Source organism: Hippopotamus amphibius, chromosome 9 (assembly GCF_030028045.1).
Source record: "Hippopotamus amphibius kiboko isolate mHipAmp2 chromosome 9, mHipAmp2.hap2, whole genome shotgun sequence".
Classification (NCBI taxonomy): Eukaryota; Metazoa; Chordata; class Mammalia; order Artiodactyla; family Hippopotamidae; genus Hippopotamus; species Hippopotamus amphibius.
Genome location: NC_080194.1, coordinates 75,572,014 through 75,588,424, shown reverse-complemented (window position 1 = coordinate 75,588,424; position 16,411 = coordinate 75,572,014). Strand labels below are relative to the sequence as shown.

The window sequence follows — 16,411 nt, the reverse complement described above, 5'->3', positions numbered from 1 at the left end:
GGGGATATACTTCCTGTGTTGAATGTGAAATAAGCTATTTCAATAATTTCCCTCAATATTAAACGACAGTCAAGATCTCCTGCATTGTTGGGTCCAATTTCCAGTACATGTAATCCTTCTCTTCGTCTTGTGTACTTGTCCTCATAAGATTCTGCTCCATTTTTTCCTCCCTAACCTTATCATTTCCCAATATTCAGAAATCAGAGCAAAGAATTATCTTGCTTTTCTGCAGAATAAACTATTGAGTATACCGTCATGCTTTTGATCTAACAGAGAAACTAAGGATTATGTTTATTTTAGAAATATATCACTTGTGTACTGTATAATGCATATCTTACTTATGTTTTATATAGATTTCAGCGCTTTTCCCTCTCATCACATTTAGAATAGGGGCCCCAAAAGAGGCGCAGGCAACAATGCTTCCACCATAACAGGGCTCCATCCTTATTTGTAAAATAAGAAGCACTTCATTTCTCAAATCTTAATGGAGAGTTCCTTCCCGGATCTAGAGATGGATTCATTTTATAGATGTGGAAATTAACTCCGCCCACTCTTGAACGCCTTTGTTCACCTCCTCCCACCAAATTCTTTGAAAGAGACCCCAGGGCCAGGTCCAGAGCATCCCCGCCTGCATAGCAACCAGACTCGGGCTTCCCGTGCACCATGGCGACGGCTCGCCGCCGTGGTCGCTATGGTGACCGGGGCGGGCGCAGGGCAGCGGGCAGGGCGCCTGCGCGGGGAGCGGGCCCGCGGCCCCGCGGCCCCTCAGCTGCGCTCGACATGGCGCTGAGGCGGCGGCCCGCGCTCGCCGTGCTGCTGCTCCTGAGGGGTGAGTCCGAGGGCCTCCGCTGGGCGCGGCCGGAGGGGCCTGGGAGCGGCGGGGGGTCCCGGGGGTGCGGGGGATCCTGTGTGCAGGGAGGGGGGGCCCGCGAGTGCGGGGGTCCGGCCCAGGTCCGGAGTCAGGGTTTGTGGGGGTCCCGGGGTCCGGCGGGGCGGGGAGCGGCTCCGGAGGGGCGGGGGCCCGGGGGTGCGGGGCGGGGGTCCGGGTCCCGGGTCGGGGTAGGGGGTGCGGGCCCGGGAAGCGGGCCGGAGGTGCGGGGGTCGGCGGTTCAGGGGCGCCCCAGGGGCCGGGGGTCCCAGAGGTCGGGAGTCGCTGGAGCCTGGGGGTCTGGGTGCAGGGCGTCCCGGGGTGCGGGGTCCGGCCCGAGTCCCGTGGCCTGGCGCCCGATCCCTCCGCGAAAGAAGCCGGCCCGTCCCCCTTTGTCCCGCCGGCCCGCAGCTCGCCCTGGAGTGGCCCGGGCGGCCCCCGGCGGGGGGACCTGGCGTTGGTCTGTCCACCCCTCATCCTGCCCCACCCGGCTGGAGGCCCCGGGCAGCCGGACTGGGAGACCACACGCTGGGGACTCTGGGGACTGTGGGCGCGCGCTGGGCGCTAGAGACCGTGATCCCACGTAGTCCTCAGCGCAGTGTCCAGAGAGAACACTGAGCCCGAAGTCTGACCCTAGGAGCGGCGGACACTCAGACCCGGGGTCCCGAGCGCGGCGCGAGCCTTGCCTGGGGCATCCGCAGGGCCCCCCAGTTCTCGGGCCGGTCTCCGTCTGCCTAGTTGGCATCGTCATCCCATGATGTTTTCCAGAGTATACACGGCGAAGCCCCAAATGACTGTTTGGGGGTGGGGTGGGCGCACTAGGAAAACAAAGCCGCCTGTGTTGGTGGCTGACTGGGGGGGGTCCTCAGGGGTGGCGTCAACATTGAGGGTCCCGGCGGGAGCAGGGCTTTGTGACGAGGACTAAGTTCAGGGAATAGATGTCCCTATGCTGCGCCTGAAAGTGGTTTCCATAAACGTGTGGTTGGGAGAGATGAATGATCAAAGGCTCGCCAGGGGACAAGGGTGTCAGGAGTGTCCCCTCCCGGCTTTGTTGGTCACGCTGACACTGTCCTATTCACAGACTGGAACAGCTCGCTATTGTTGAAGAGATCTGTTCACATGAAAGTTTGCAGTTTTTATTGCAGAAACATTTGGCAGTTTAGTTCAGGAATGAGTTTCAAGTTGGTGGTTTGTTAGTAAAACTAGTGGAGGCTAAGGCCTTCACATCCCGTTAACTTCTTATTTTTTAAACTTTATTTTTTGGCCGCACCATGCGGGCATGTGGAATCTGAGTTCTCTCACCAGACATGGAACCCATGCCCCCTGCATTAGGAGCCTGGAGTCTTAACCACTGGACCACCAGGGAAGTCCCCATTAACTTCTTATTTTGGTCTCCTGAAGGGGCTACTTTTGTGCTTTTCTTAATGTTAAGGACTGGGATTCACCTGTAGAGCATAGGAGGAATAATCAAACTTTGCAAAATAGGACTAAAGACAAAGAATAGAGGTGGTAAGATGTGTTAACACACTTTGAAGTGTCGTAGCTATCATTTTTGGTAGGAAGCTCTTTTCTATTATTTGCTCATGCTCTAAATATACAGTAGTACTTTGAAAACTGTTCATTCACAGGGCATCACAGCTGTGTCTCTTATTTTTATGATTACACTTTTCAGTTGCTGTAATTTTTGAGTGTTCTCATTTAAAAATCATGATATAATACAAACATTCTTTATTAGTTACCCTTTTGCCAGGCTCTGTTATAAAAATTTAACATGTATTCATTTAACATTGATAACAACTCTAAGAGGTTGTTAGTATCATTTTGCCCATTTTGTGGAAGAAGAAACAAGTAGGGACAGATTCAGTAACTTGCTCAGGGTGACATCCCATGTGTTTCAGATGTGGAAATCGTCAACCATTTGTGCTAATCTATTTTTTTTCGGTTACTTGCATTGCGTCTGACAATGGAGTTCTTGCTATGGATCATTTTAACCGGATTATTAAATGTTCAATGCTGTGTGGTTTGTAGATAAAGTATTCTTTTGTTGAATTGGTGACAGGTGCAATTCCTCTTTGCAAATGTTATGCCACTTGTCTTTTTTGAATGATTATGTGGTAATTACTGTTGGGTTTCCAAATCTTTTGATGTCCCAGAGAAGTGTTTCATTTAGAGTTAAAACGGTTACAGTTTGTATTCTTAGGATGAGACAATTTGTGTGTGAAAGTTTAGCAAAATCTGAAAATAATAATTTCCAGGAAATTTTTGAAAAAAATTCTAAATTTTCTATTTGCATTTGTTCAGAGTACTGAAGCATTTTAAAGCGACCCATTCTTTTGTGTTGTTTTCAGTCTTTTGAATTAATTATACCTGACAGATATAAGCATTATCCGACTTGGGTGTGCATGTGTATGTTCAGAAAAACAAGGAGCACCTGCCCTGAAGCACACTCTGCTTCAAATCAGCTGTTCATTCCCAAAGGGCCTGTTGAAGGCATTTGTTCTGAGTGCTTCAGGCTGGGGAGACTGAATGGGCAGCTATTAGAGATACTTAATCACAAGTAATTGCAGTGTTACATCCAGACAAAATGATCACACACCCAACCTCAAGCTCTGGGAAACTTGCTCTTAAGGCAGCCTGGCAGGGTAGGCTGAAATCAGTTCTTTTGAAAGAAACCAGATTTGTATTAAGCCCACTTTTTGAGATGGCCATATAATGTGACTGAAGAGGCTGTGGATTTAGTACAATCCGACCAGCAGCTGTTAGAGATGTGATATTAACAAATTCCTTCTCCATAAATTCTTTGCATTTTTTCACAAGCACAAGTGGAGTAAAACAAAGGAAAATATGTGGGTGGATGAAGTTGGGATGTATGGAGTCTGCTGAATGATACCCTAGTCGTGAAGCTGGCTTCTCTTTAAGGCAAGTTAATAATCATGTGGTGAATATGATGCTGTTACAGCTGAATGCAGATTTCACATCTCCTGTGTCTACCCTCTGGATGCTCACAGTATATGCAGATAGCTTCTGTAGAGTCTAAAGTGTTCCTGAAAGAAAGTTTTGGTAAGCACGTTCTTTTGCACCTAGTTCAGCAAGGAGAGTATCCACTGTGGTTCTCTATATGGAGATGTAAAGCCTTAATTTACTGCCTCTTTACCATGTGTCATGACACACACAAAGCTTCCTGACAGCCCTTGTTTCTGATGTCTAGGAATGCTGTAGTACTTTGTGTTGGTGTGTTTTCTTTGTATTTAAGTAGTATCTACTATGTGATATATATTTCCCATGAGTAGTTAGTGTGTATACCTGAGGTTTCAAAGCTGGTTGTGTAGAAACATCAAAACTTTTTAATAGATTAGGACTATGCAAACATTTTTTCTTATGCCGTCTTTCATTTTCAGGCATCCCAAGGCTTCTATGCTTCAGCTCTTTATGCAAAATATTGCCCAAATCAGGTTCTGCTGTGTTTCATGTTGTCTGCTTTGCCCAACTTAACCTCAGCTCACAGTGATCCTTCCTGTCTCTAAACAGCATAATTTGTAGTCTGTAATTCTGTTCAGTACAACAGACATTTATGAGTGTCTATAATAGTTCATTCATGCTAGGGGTGCAGAAAGGAATAAGGTATCCCAAGCCCTTGAAGAGCCAGGATAATTGCATGCCAAATTATGTTGTGCTTTAGTTGTTGGGTGTAAATGCATTTTATCGTCTCAGTGTTACTAAAAATTCATTGGGAACAGAGGCTGAATTTAACTTTTGTATCTTTTCAGGGACTGTAGTAAATGTTGTCTTTGTCACTTGAAAGTCAGCTAACATTTCTTAAACACTTCCTATGTGTCCAAGCATTTTTTTTAATGTTATCTCCAGTGACCCTAGAAACGTTTGGAAATTCTTAGTTTTTACTACAGTAGTTTTTGTGGGAGAACGAGAATGGTTAAGTAAAGAAATACTTGACTTGGTTTACTTTAAACATCTTTCATGTACTCTATGCGGTTATACAAGGTTAAGAAGAGGAACATGGGGAAATGCTTGTGATGTCATTTAAGTAACAGTCATATACCATATGATTCCAATTACACAAAACATCTTATTCTTAGAGGAAAAACACCCAGAAAATAATGAACCAAAATGTTAATAGGTGCTGTTTTTGACTGGCAGGTCTTATGGCTGATTTTTTTAAAAATTTTATTTTTATGTATTTATTTGTTTTGGCTACACCGTGAGGTATGTTGAATCTTAGTTCCCTGAACAGGGGTCGAATCTGTGCCTTCTGCAGTGGAAGCACAGAATCCTAACCACTGGACCACCAGGAAAGTCTCCAGTCTTACAGCTGATTGTTTTCTACATTTCTCTTGTTTTCCTGAGTGATTTAGTTTTTTTCCCCGTTTTCTTTGGTAAGGACTTTTTTTATATAATGAAAAACATTGCATTTTGGGGGGCCTCCAGCAGACAAAATAATGAAATTTACAATTTGACATTTAGCAAGGATTTTCTTTTAAAATAGGAGAACTTAGTTAAATGCGATAGCCTGTGATTGTGCCTTTTCCTAGTTCCTGAGTTAATGTCAGCTGCAGCACAAGGAGGGGGCGCATCCTTGAAGTTGGGTTTGATCATGCATTCTTTGTGACTCGTTTGAGAGGTTTGCTGTCACTGGCTCTTTGGTGAGGGAGCCAGCTGTGGCATCCTCAGCAAGTGCTTAGCTGGAAAGCTGAAAAAGAGCTGATGAGAATACCTGCCTCTTCCTTTTTTTGAAAAAACGGAATCATCTGAATAGCTGCTTTGGTCTGCTTGTTCGGCGTCAGTCCGTGTTTACTGGACCCCTCCTTTGTGCCAGCCAGCAGCTCCCGGGGGACCTGTTTTCTTTGTCTTGGGTGATACAAATACCAGGTCAAATTGACTTCCTTGGGAAACAGACTCTGAAAGATGTTTCCTGAAGTCAGCCGACAGCTGAAGTTCCTTTATCACTTCTTCCTGCCCACCACGACTTCCTCATGGGATGTCTTTCTCTAAGGAAAATATTTGATGTCTTTAGTATGAAGTACAGCTGTCTGGAGGATTACAAAGAATGCAGCACATCCTAAGACAATTGCCTTTTCTTTCTTTTTTTAATATTTACTTATTTATTTTGACTGCGCCAGGACTTAGTTGCAGTATGCATTTGAGATCTAGTTCCCCAACCAGGGATCGAACCTGAGCCCCCTGCATTGGGAGCAGGGAGTCTTACCTACTGGACCACCAGGGAAGTCCTTCCTTTTCTTTCTTTCTTTTTTTTTAATTTGGTGCCATGTTTTTCCTCTAAAGTATTTCTGTAAGGGTGCTGGAGCTTAATCAGCCAATCCGTCATTATTTGGCAATCTCCGTTTTCCTGGCAGTAGAACTTTCCACGGGCAGAACAGGGACATCTCCGATAAGCTCTTCTCCAGACCAGAAGTAACACACAGTTTAGGTAGTTAACGAATCGAGTAGCACTTTGGGTAAATGTTTTACATGTTAGAAGTGAGAGCACAGTCTGGGCTGGGCTGGTAGAGGAAAATTTCAAGAAGCAGCTGGACTTTGGAGAGTAATTTGGTTAATTTAGTGCAGATTTGGTGGAATGGAGGCGTTGGGGCCAGTAAAGTGGAGGAAATTCCATGAGCAGAGGTGTGGCTTTGGGAATGCATGTGTGTTATGGGACCAATGAGTTACCATCATGATAAGTAATAACAGCTGCCAGTTATTGAAAGGCTGCGCCTGGCACTGCGGACAGCACTACCTTACTGGGGTCTTAGCCCATCTCAGCATTCAGTCCCTGTAGGGCTCACTTTGCAGGTGCTGAACCTGAGGCTCCGGTGGGTTAGTTACCTGGCCCAGGTCACAGCTGGTAAGTGGAAGATCCAGATGGTCCGTGGAAGAGAACACCAGGGAGTAACTAGGTTGTTAGAATGTAAAACTCTTTCAAAGCTGGGCTAAAAAAGTGTGGTCCTTATTATGTAGGTTCTAGAAATTCCTGTGGCAATTTGTAGCAGAAAGTGATCTGATCAAATGATTTTAGATGTGTTGGCCTGATATTATATTCAAGAAGGCGGGAGAGGGAGGGTCAGTTAGGAAGCATCCAGAATAGTTCACGGTCAGTCCCTTTAGGGCAGGTCTTTTGATGTTGAATTCATTTTCGTTTCTATCTGAAAACATATTTGTTTTCATCTTGTTCTTCAAGTGCGGACTTACTGGGTACATGATTTTAGGTTTACAGTTATTTTGACTTGGGACCTGGGCCCCATGACACTGACGTTTTCTGGTTTCCATCGTCCTGTTTTGAAACCTGCAGTCACATCATCAGCCTTTCTCCAGCTACTTTAAAGATCTTGTCCTCACTTCAGCATTCTGAGATGTTACTATATGTGTCTAGGGTGCATTTCTTTCTAATTTCTTATACTTTATGTATCTGTGAGTTTATATCTTTCTGGAGAATTCTCAGGTAGTGTCAGTTCAAATACTGCCTAGCTTCTATTTTTGTAATTATTTCCTTTGGAACTCTGATTAGATATATTCAGTCTTCCATCTTCCAAGACTGTTAACCTTTCTGTCATAATTTCATGTTCTTCTTTCTTTGTGCTGTTCTGGGTTATTTATTTAGTTTTGTTTTACAACTGTTTCTTTTGCCAGCCATGTCTAATCTGTTATTTAATCAATGTGTGAAGTTTTTTTTTTTAACCCATTATATTCATTTCTAAAAATTTACTTGTTTCTTTTTTATTATCTGGTTTCTTTTGCTTGCTCCTTTTTCATTCCTTTTTTATTTTTAAACATTTCATGCACAGCTCTTTTATATTCTGCATGTGAGACTTCAAATATCTGAAGTTCTTGGGGTCTAACTATAAAGTTTGCTGTTTCTTATGACTCTTACTTGTAGTGACTTGTTTTTCTTTACTCCTAAAAGATGGTTGATCGTAATTTGTGCAGATCTGGGGATGCTTTTCCTGAGAGATGATGGTCATCTGGGATAGCTTTCAAGGGCCCTGGCATTGTTTGGAAATCTCAGGCTCAGCTCTGCCTTCCTGCTGGCGGCAGTAATAGTCTCCCTAATGACCCTAAGGGTCATGCCCCACCCATCCTATTTTCTGGGTTCAACCTGCAGCTATTTTACTTGCTGCGTTAAAGACTGCCCACTTCCTGTGAGCCCAGAGGTTCAGTAAAAACTACAGTTTTTGGAGTTGGAGTTCAGAGGCCTTTTGGAGAAGCTAACCCACTGATGGAAACAAGAATCTCGGCTTTACCTAACCTCAGCCCCCTTCTGAATAACTTGAGTCACACACCTTCCTTTAAAAGCTTATATCAGGAAGGTAATGCTTTTGTTTTCATTTTTCAAGTATAAAGTGAAATTAAAATACTGGCTCTGTTTTTTCAGAGCACATATACCCCCGTGGAGGTTCTGATAGGTTTGGGGGAGGGGGCTGAATGAGGCCTTGTTAAGCATCACTGCTGTCCGGATGGGGCTATACTGTTATAAAGACATGTATATACCCCACTGCACAGCCGTCCTCCCCTTCCTAGGGTGGGTTTATTTGAAGAGCAGGCAGCATCGATCATTGGAGACACAGCAACTTAAAATTTGGAGAATGACTACTGTCCCACACTGGACAGGTGTCTGGGACCATGGCTCCCCACTCTGCTGGTAACGGGACAGGTGAACGGCTTTCCAGATTTTCAGATTCACATTCCCACAGGACGAGGTGAGAGGGACCCCTCACCGCAGGCTCTGCTTGTCCGCTGCCTCTCAGATACTTTTCTGGGTGGAGGAGGGAGCGTGCGTGGGTGTCAGGAATTCTGGACCCACTTTCCAGCTATGAATGTGATTCATTTTGGGACCTTGGGGAAATAATATTGGTTTTAATCCAAGTCACTTGAAAGTAATTTAAGCAGCATTCCTCTTCCCCTACCACCAACACATTCACATTTCTTTCCCCTGTTAGATAACTCACTGTGTGAGTTTCAGATCCAACGAAGTGGTTTTATGGGAATTTAAGAGAATTTTTAACTGATTCGTTGTATTAGTTTACTTGTTAATTAAAAGGGGTGAAGGGGAAGCTGCGATGAAGCGAGAGAGTAGCACAGACATATATATACTACCAACTGTAAAATAGATAGCCAGTGGGAAGTTGTTGTATAACAAAGGGAGTTCAACTCGAGAATGGAAGATGCCTTAGAGGACTGGGACGGGGAGGGTGGGGGGGGACTCGAGGGAGGGTTGGGGGGGAGTCAAGGGAGGGAGGGAATACGGGGATATGTGTATAAAGACAGATGATTGAACTTGGTGTACCCCCCCCCAAAATAATAAATAAATAAATAAATTTAAAAAAGTGCATTGGAAGGTTTTGAAAGCCTAGCTCATAGAAATGTCTTCCTCTTCTGAACATTTGGATGTTTTTAGATCCGGGTAACCTTGGTTTGAAGCACTCTTCTACTCCAGAGGTTAGGAAAGTTCATCTTTCAGAACCTCAGGTTTTTTGTTTGTTTTGTTTTTTTGATCTGCCACGACCTTACTTACTCGGCCTAGTGTTTTAAGAGTTTCTGTGTTTGTTTACCAGGAAGAAAAAAACGGACCACTGTTTGGTTGGGTCAGTAATCTGTTGTTTGACATCCGATATTAGATATGGAGTTTTCACTCTGACTGTGTTTGGTCTCGCTTTGAAGTCCACTGCTAGTAGAGAATGGTATCTGTGACTCTCCAGAGCAGTGGACCCTGACTTTTTTGGTACCAGGGACCGGTTTCGTAGAAGACAATTTTTCCACCCACGGGCATGGGGGGAAGGTTCAGGTGGTAATATGAGCAGTGGGGAGTGGCAGATGAAGCTTTGCTCGGCTCATCCACCGCTTACCTCCTGCTGTGCAGCCCAGTTCCTAACAGGCCGTGGACCGGTACCAGTCTGTGGCCCGGGGCTTGGGAACCCCTGCTCTAGAGTAGTGGTTTAGTAAGAACAGATGTTTGTGTCTAATTCACCAGGTCCTGTTTCAGACCTTCATCTGCGGAGCAGTTTATGTCATGAACGCCGTGTAGGAGGTGATGGAAGCCATGGCCCTTTCTTCCAAACTATACTTTCCTTTACCTATGTGGAAGTTTGATGTACGATTTTGGGGATTTACAACCCCCAGAAGATCATTTATGACCTCAGGTTGAGAGGCCTGCTCGAGGGCCCAGGGTCCCTGGAATGCGTGTCTTCTGAAGTAGATGCTGACTGCATGTGGAGCTGGGGACTGGTATACAACTGTGTTATTTTATTATTTTGTTATCTCTTCTTTCCCTTAACTCCATCCCAGCCTGACTTTTCTGTTAGACTGTGTTATGGATGGTGACTGTTCGTGTGAAGCATCTGGTCGTAATCTCCATACATTTCCAGTTTAGCTCACTCTGTGGGTGGGTTAGAGGGAACACTTAGATTTAAATGGAAAACAGAGTATGCATGTGGTTTTAGAGATGCTTAATTCTGTGATTTCCGCAGTGCTGTGTCGTGTTAACACAGCTCCAGGAGGTGTGCAGGGTAAAGCCACAGGAAAAATGGTGAAACTCTTACTGGAGCTGCCCTTCCGTCTCCCTGGGTATCCGTGTCTGTCTGTCTCTACCTTAGGCAATGGTGATGAGAGAAAAGGCCTAAAGGACATCTCGTGACGTTGGATGAGGGATCTGGCTGTCACTGAAGCCAGAACAGATACCCTCCTGGTGGCCCCGTGGCTGCCCCCCCCCCCCATGTGGTTTGCACACAAAGGGCTGCTCCTCTAGGCGCCCTCAGGCTGGTGACTCCAGGAGGAGTGTGTTTCTATGTGCAAAGTAAATAAAATGTGTTAGGACTTTGGTGCGTCTGTCCTCGTGTGAGCAGTACCTTTCAGCTCACAGTTTGGAAGCTACTTCTTTTGCAACCTGGGAGAAGATGCTTTAACTGGTGCTCAGAGGCTCCGGTTTGGGGGTCCTGTCTTGGCCCTGTTGTACAGCCCTGGGCCCCAGTGGGGATGCTGCCTTCTTGGGAGAATTGCTGGATTTGGGCTTCGGGTGGCGGAGACAGGGCACTTTTGGTGTCCACACCCCCCCCCCCCCATAGAGGAGTTGGGTTCTAGAGAAACGTAGCCTTTGCCTTTTCTTTTACAAGATTATAGCTGTGTCATAAAGAGACCTTGACCCTAAGAGTGTGTTCACTTAATTCCATTTTGTCGGGAATCACATGGTTTGGAGCATGGTCTTCATCACCGTCTTCTGAATCGCCCATGTGTGACATCATTTCTGTTTCATTGCCGTGGCCCGTCTACCCCAGTGCAGATCACCCTCTTCCTGTCCAGTCCCACCTGTCTCCAGTATCTAGCTCAGTGCACTTCTCTGTGAAGCCTTTTTTAGGTCCCTAGCCTGGAGCGATCTCTTCCTTTCTGAACCCCTGTTCATCAGGAGGAGTGTAAGCTAGGCTGGAGTTTGACTCTCAGCTCCACTGTACGACTTGTCCAAGTCAATTTCCTCAAAAGAGTAGAAAAACATATAACTTTGTAGGATTGTTTTGCAAACCAGTGACTATATATAGTGCTCCTATCAAAGTTATCTGTATGAGTGATAACAAAAATTCCACTAATTAATGTAGTAAAATTACAATTAATTATGTAATCACAGAAGTGCTTAGCAGAGGACTTGGTATAATAATAAGCTCTCAGTGTTAGGTTTTAGAGATTTACTGTCACTACTAACTTGTTGCTGCTGCTAATACTCCTAGTACTACTTTACTACAATTCATTTCATCCTCAATTATTCAGAGGCACATTGAAAATGAACCTTATCGAGCATAGGCTTTTGGACTCCCCCGTTACAAGGCTGCCCCTTCCAAGGCCCTGGCTTTCATCCCCGCAGTGTCCTCAAATTTGCAGAACTTTAGACGCCTTAGCTATAATCAGGTAATACTGTACTCTTCTTCCCCTCTGCTGCCTTTGTGGCCTTGCAGCGGCCCAGCACAGGGAGGTGAGTGTCTGTTCTTAGTTGTGGTTTGAGAAGGGGGCAGGGGCTTCATTAGCCATTTTAGAGGGGTGCTGACGTATTTCTGTTCAAACATATTACAACCTGGACAGATGAGAAACCGTGGGCTAATTTCTGTGTTTCTTAATTGTTGTTTTAAAATAAGTTCAAGTCAGAAGACCTGGTTTCCACTTTGGCCTCTGATATGTTCAAGTTTTGAGGCTATAATTGTCTCCTATTATACCTGAGCCCTGTTCTCTTCATCTATAGAGAGGAGATAATACCCACTTTACAGGAATTATACGTGGATCAGATGAGATGGTATGTGAAACCGGTCCTGTACATTATAAAATGCTATGTAGATTTAAACATTATCATTCTTGGCTTTATTCTCTTTGAGTTCTAGAGTTTCATTAGTGCTCTGGTTATTTAGGTTACAATCCTAATTTAGAGGAATTTTCTCATTAAAACTTCCCTGATGGCTTATTTTGATGAGATAGCAAGTTTTTTTTTTAGTAGAATTTATTTATTTAAAAAAATATTTATTTTATTTTGGTTGCACTGGGTCTTAGTTGCAGCAGGTGGGCTCCTCAGTTGTGGCTCGCCAGCTCCTTAGTTGTGGCATGTGAACTCTTAGTTTTGGCATGCATGTGGGATCTAGTTCCCTGACCAGGGATCGAACCCCCTGACCCCCTGCCTTGGGAGTTCAGAGTCCTAATAACCATTGTGCCACCAGGAAAGTCCCAGATAGCAAGTTTTTACATTTATTTTTTTCTGTGTAGGAAAGGCATTTCATCGAAAGTACAGATCAGTGTCCTGATTTTTTTTCTTAAAAAACCCAAAAATCTAGTTTTAATTTTCAGGAGTAAAGAAGAAGAAATTATCTGGCATTCTTGGATTTAAAAAGCGGTTCAGTGACATTTGTAGAAAAGATTAGACCTCTTTTGCCTGGGGATGTTTTCATGCCTGCACTAGAGAACTTTGAATAATAAAAAGTTTCAGTGGAAATTCCAGCATATCTTTAAGTAAAGGAGCTGCCAATATGAATCAGTGTGTTTACATTAAAAATAAGCATCTTTTTAGATAAATAGCTATTAAGAATGAATGAGTTCAGGACAAGAAAATGTCACATGAGTAAGCCTGGGACCAGGGTGCTACGTGACAGTGGGCGCCCTCAGCCGGGGTGTGTATGGAGAAAGTAGGGGAGAGAATGAAGGAAAGCCCTTGGGAACCCAGCAAGTCACATGCCTCTGTTTAGACCCAAGGGCCGAGTAGTTTTCAGAAAGTGCCGAAACAGACCATATGCTAGGCGTGCAGCGTGGCTTCCCACTCTCCTGGGTTATGGTCACGCTCAATTCAGGGCGTCAGCTGGTGTCCCCAGAGTGTGGACCTATCAGTTACTCTCTCGGGGTGAGAGGCGCCTGCTGCAGAGCCGAGTCCTGGAATCTGCCTCGTTCCAGACCTGCAAGATAAGGTACCTAAAACCATGAGGGCTGTTGGTGTTGGACTTCTGTGCAGGAGGGAAGCATCTTTCAGGCCTTGTCTGATTTCTCACTACCTGGCTGGTTACAGGAGACCTGGGTTCACCCTGGTTTACATGTGGTCTCAGCAGGTCCTTCAATCCTCTTCGTTAGCTTTATACCCAAAGAGGTAGTATGTACCCCTCTCAACTCAACAGACATGTAGGTTATGGAATTTTAGAGCAGAGAGAGACGGTGAGACAGGGTTTCTCAAGCTTGGCGCTGTTGACGGTTTGGGCTGGTCAATCCTTTGTTATGGGGGGCTGCCCCGTGCATTGTGGATGTTTAGCACTCCTGGACTCTCAGTGTTACCTCCGGCACCCCCCTTTATGACACTCAGCTATGACTCCAGGTGTCTCCCGGTGGAGAACCTCTGCCGTGAGAGGTTTATTCAACAAGAGGCAGCCGAGGCCCAGAGACACCCAGTGCTCAGCTTGGGTCACGACTCCCAAGCGGCGGAGCGGAGCTATGATGACACAGAGTGAAAATGCTTCCTGAGAACTATCTGCAGCTGCTGTCCTGCTTTTCAGGACGTTTTTGCACCTTGAGTCCTGGCTGGTCGCCTGCTCCCTACCTCATGTGCAGGAACAGGGTCCTTAGTGACGCCTTCACCCCAGACTCGTGACGTTCTCAACGTGCACCTCTGGGGTCTCGATGAGCCGCTTTGAGATTGTTATTGACAAGCTCGTTATCCGTCGCAGAGATGCCTCCCAGCCTGGGCTCCCTTGGGGAGCAGGTGGACTTCTGATTGAGTCCGCTCTACAGGTTGTTTCTGCTAGTGGAGAAGGAGACATTATCAGGAATGCAGAATCCGCATTACATAGAATTAAAACAATTTAAAACTGTATTTTACTTTAAATAATATTTGTTATATTTGTGACCAAAGAATGTTTACCTCGGATTTATATTTTCGTGCTGTCTTTTTATATTACAAGATGCCACTTTAAAAATCCCCCAAATCATGGAAATTCATTTTAAGGTGTGATCTTCAGGTTTTTTAAATTTAAAAATCCTATTCTTAATTTTCTTCTCCCACATCTGTGCTCTTCTTGGTGCTGTAAGATTCACACAGAGTTCATGCCGTTATTAAAGGCCCTGTAGCCCTTGGGTTCTTGAGCATTTCGTGCTTTCACAATTGTGAAGGTGGTTCTTTTTTTCCAATCATTTCCAGTCTGTGACAAACCTTTCCACTTTGTAGGACACACGGGAAACATCCCCCTTAAGGCTTTGCCACTTTAATCCCCAAACCTCTGGATCTGCCCCCCACCCCCTGGGGTCCAGTCCGTATTTATTGAGTGACTGCTGTATGCACAGGGCATTGCTCTTGAGGCATGACCAGGGCCGTGCCCCCCCCCAGAAGAAAACAGACTGGCCGCCCCTTTCACGCCCTCCACGCCCTTCGGGCCTCTGCCCGCCTGTGAACACGGCTGCGGTGTAGATGTCTGCTGTCTAAGGAGAGAGCCACAAAGTTCACCTTCAGAGAGGAAGACTCAGCAATTCCAAATTAACAAAGTCTTCTGTTTGAAAGAGGTCTGTTAGTGAAATAAGCTAGTTCTTACAAAAAGTACAATAACCAGAACCAAGTAAATCCCATTAGAAGGTTCACATGAGATATTCAGAATTTGCAAAATTAGCTTTAGGGACTCCCCTGGTGGCGCAGTTGTTAAGAATCTACCTGCCAATGCAGGGGACGTAGGTTCGATCCCTGGCCCAGGAAGATCCCACGTGGCACAGAGCAACTAAGCCCGTGCATCACCGCTACTGAGCCTGAGTGCCACAATACTGAAGCCCATGTGCCTAGAGCCTGGTGCTCTGCAACAAGAAAAGCTATCACATTGAGAAGCCCATGCACTGTAATGAAGAGTAGCCCCCGCTCGCTGCAACTAGAGAAAGCCCACGTGCAGCAATGAAGACCCAACACAGCCAATACATACATACATACATACATACATACATACATACATACAAATTAGCTTTAATGAGTTGGGAGAGACATGAACTGTTTCTGCCAGGGCAAGAGCTGCTTTTCCCAAGTATGTAAAGTCAGAACTAACGGTCCCTGTGCTAAAAGGCTCCCAGCCCGCGTTCCCTGTGCAGTGGGTCAGTGTCACCTGTCACGAGGTGGCAGCAGAGAACCCTTCGCTGCACCCATCACCCCAGGATGCCATCAGGGTCCTCAACTGACAACTAGCTATGAATTAGACAGCGAGTCTAATTTGTGTTTTCAGGCCTGATTTTTATGGTCTCCTGAAGAGCCAGCACTGGCCCCAACCTGGGGCGTCTCAGTGAGTGCCCTCTCCTCTGACCTTCTTGCAGAGTCTGCTGGAGGTGGGGGGTGGGTGGCCGATTACAGCAGCACCGTCCTCAAGGGCCGCTGCTGATCTAGATGCTCTTCTCCCCACCCCGCCCCACCCCACCCCCCGCTCTCCACGTGGGGGCTCTGGGTGCTTCTGGAGCACGTGATGAAACGTGTTGAAACCGGTCAGGTGAGCTGTCCCCAAGCTTCTACTTCTGTTAGGAGAGGGCTTTGAGGTGACCGCCCACTTCCATTTTTAGCGCCTTTCTCTGGACCTTCCATGGAACGACCACTTTTCTGATCCACATGAGTTTCTTGGACTTACTTTCAAGGCCCCACATCTCCCAAGGCCTGACAGACACCCCCCCACACCCCACCCAGGGCCCCGACTCCACCCACGGAGCCTTTCCTGCTGAGGAGGGGTACGATACAGGGAAAGTACAGTGCTTTTCAGGCCCATGTGAGTTGATGACCCAGATGATAAGGAAAATCCCTTGGGAATCTACATGTTGAAGGGAGTGGGGGATGGTTAGCAGGATGAAAAAAATCCCTTCATCAGGCCTCGGTTCTCTCTAAGACCACTCTGCAGTACCCATCTTCATTTATGTGTCCGAGTCCCATTCCCCAGTTGGTGGTGAGGGCCGCCGTGGTCTGTACACCACTGGAACCCCGGTGCCCTGGGAAGTGCTTCTTTAATATAACAACAACAACGGCTAACGTCGACTGAGTGCTATCTCTGCGTCAGGTACTGTACCGGCCACTTTACATGT

General features: G+C 45.9%; 1 protein-coding gene across 1 annotated transcript in view; it reads left to right on the top strand.

The window, feature by feature from the left end:
* Nucleotides 1-730: 730 nt before the first annotated feature.
* The window catches only part of JAM3 (junctional adhesion molecule 3), a 61,452-nt gene continuing 45,771 nt past the window's right edge, over nt 731-16,411 (top strand). The window contains exon 1 of the mRNA XM_057749683.1: nt 731-829. Coding sequence (XP_057605666.1) covers nt 781-829 — 49 coding nt within the window. The 5' untranslated portion in view covers nt 731-780. The remainder of the gene's footprint in view (nt 830-16,411) is intronic.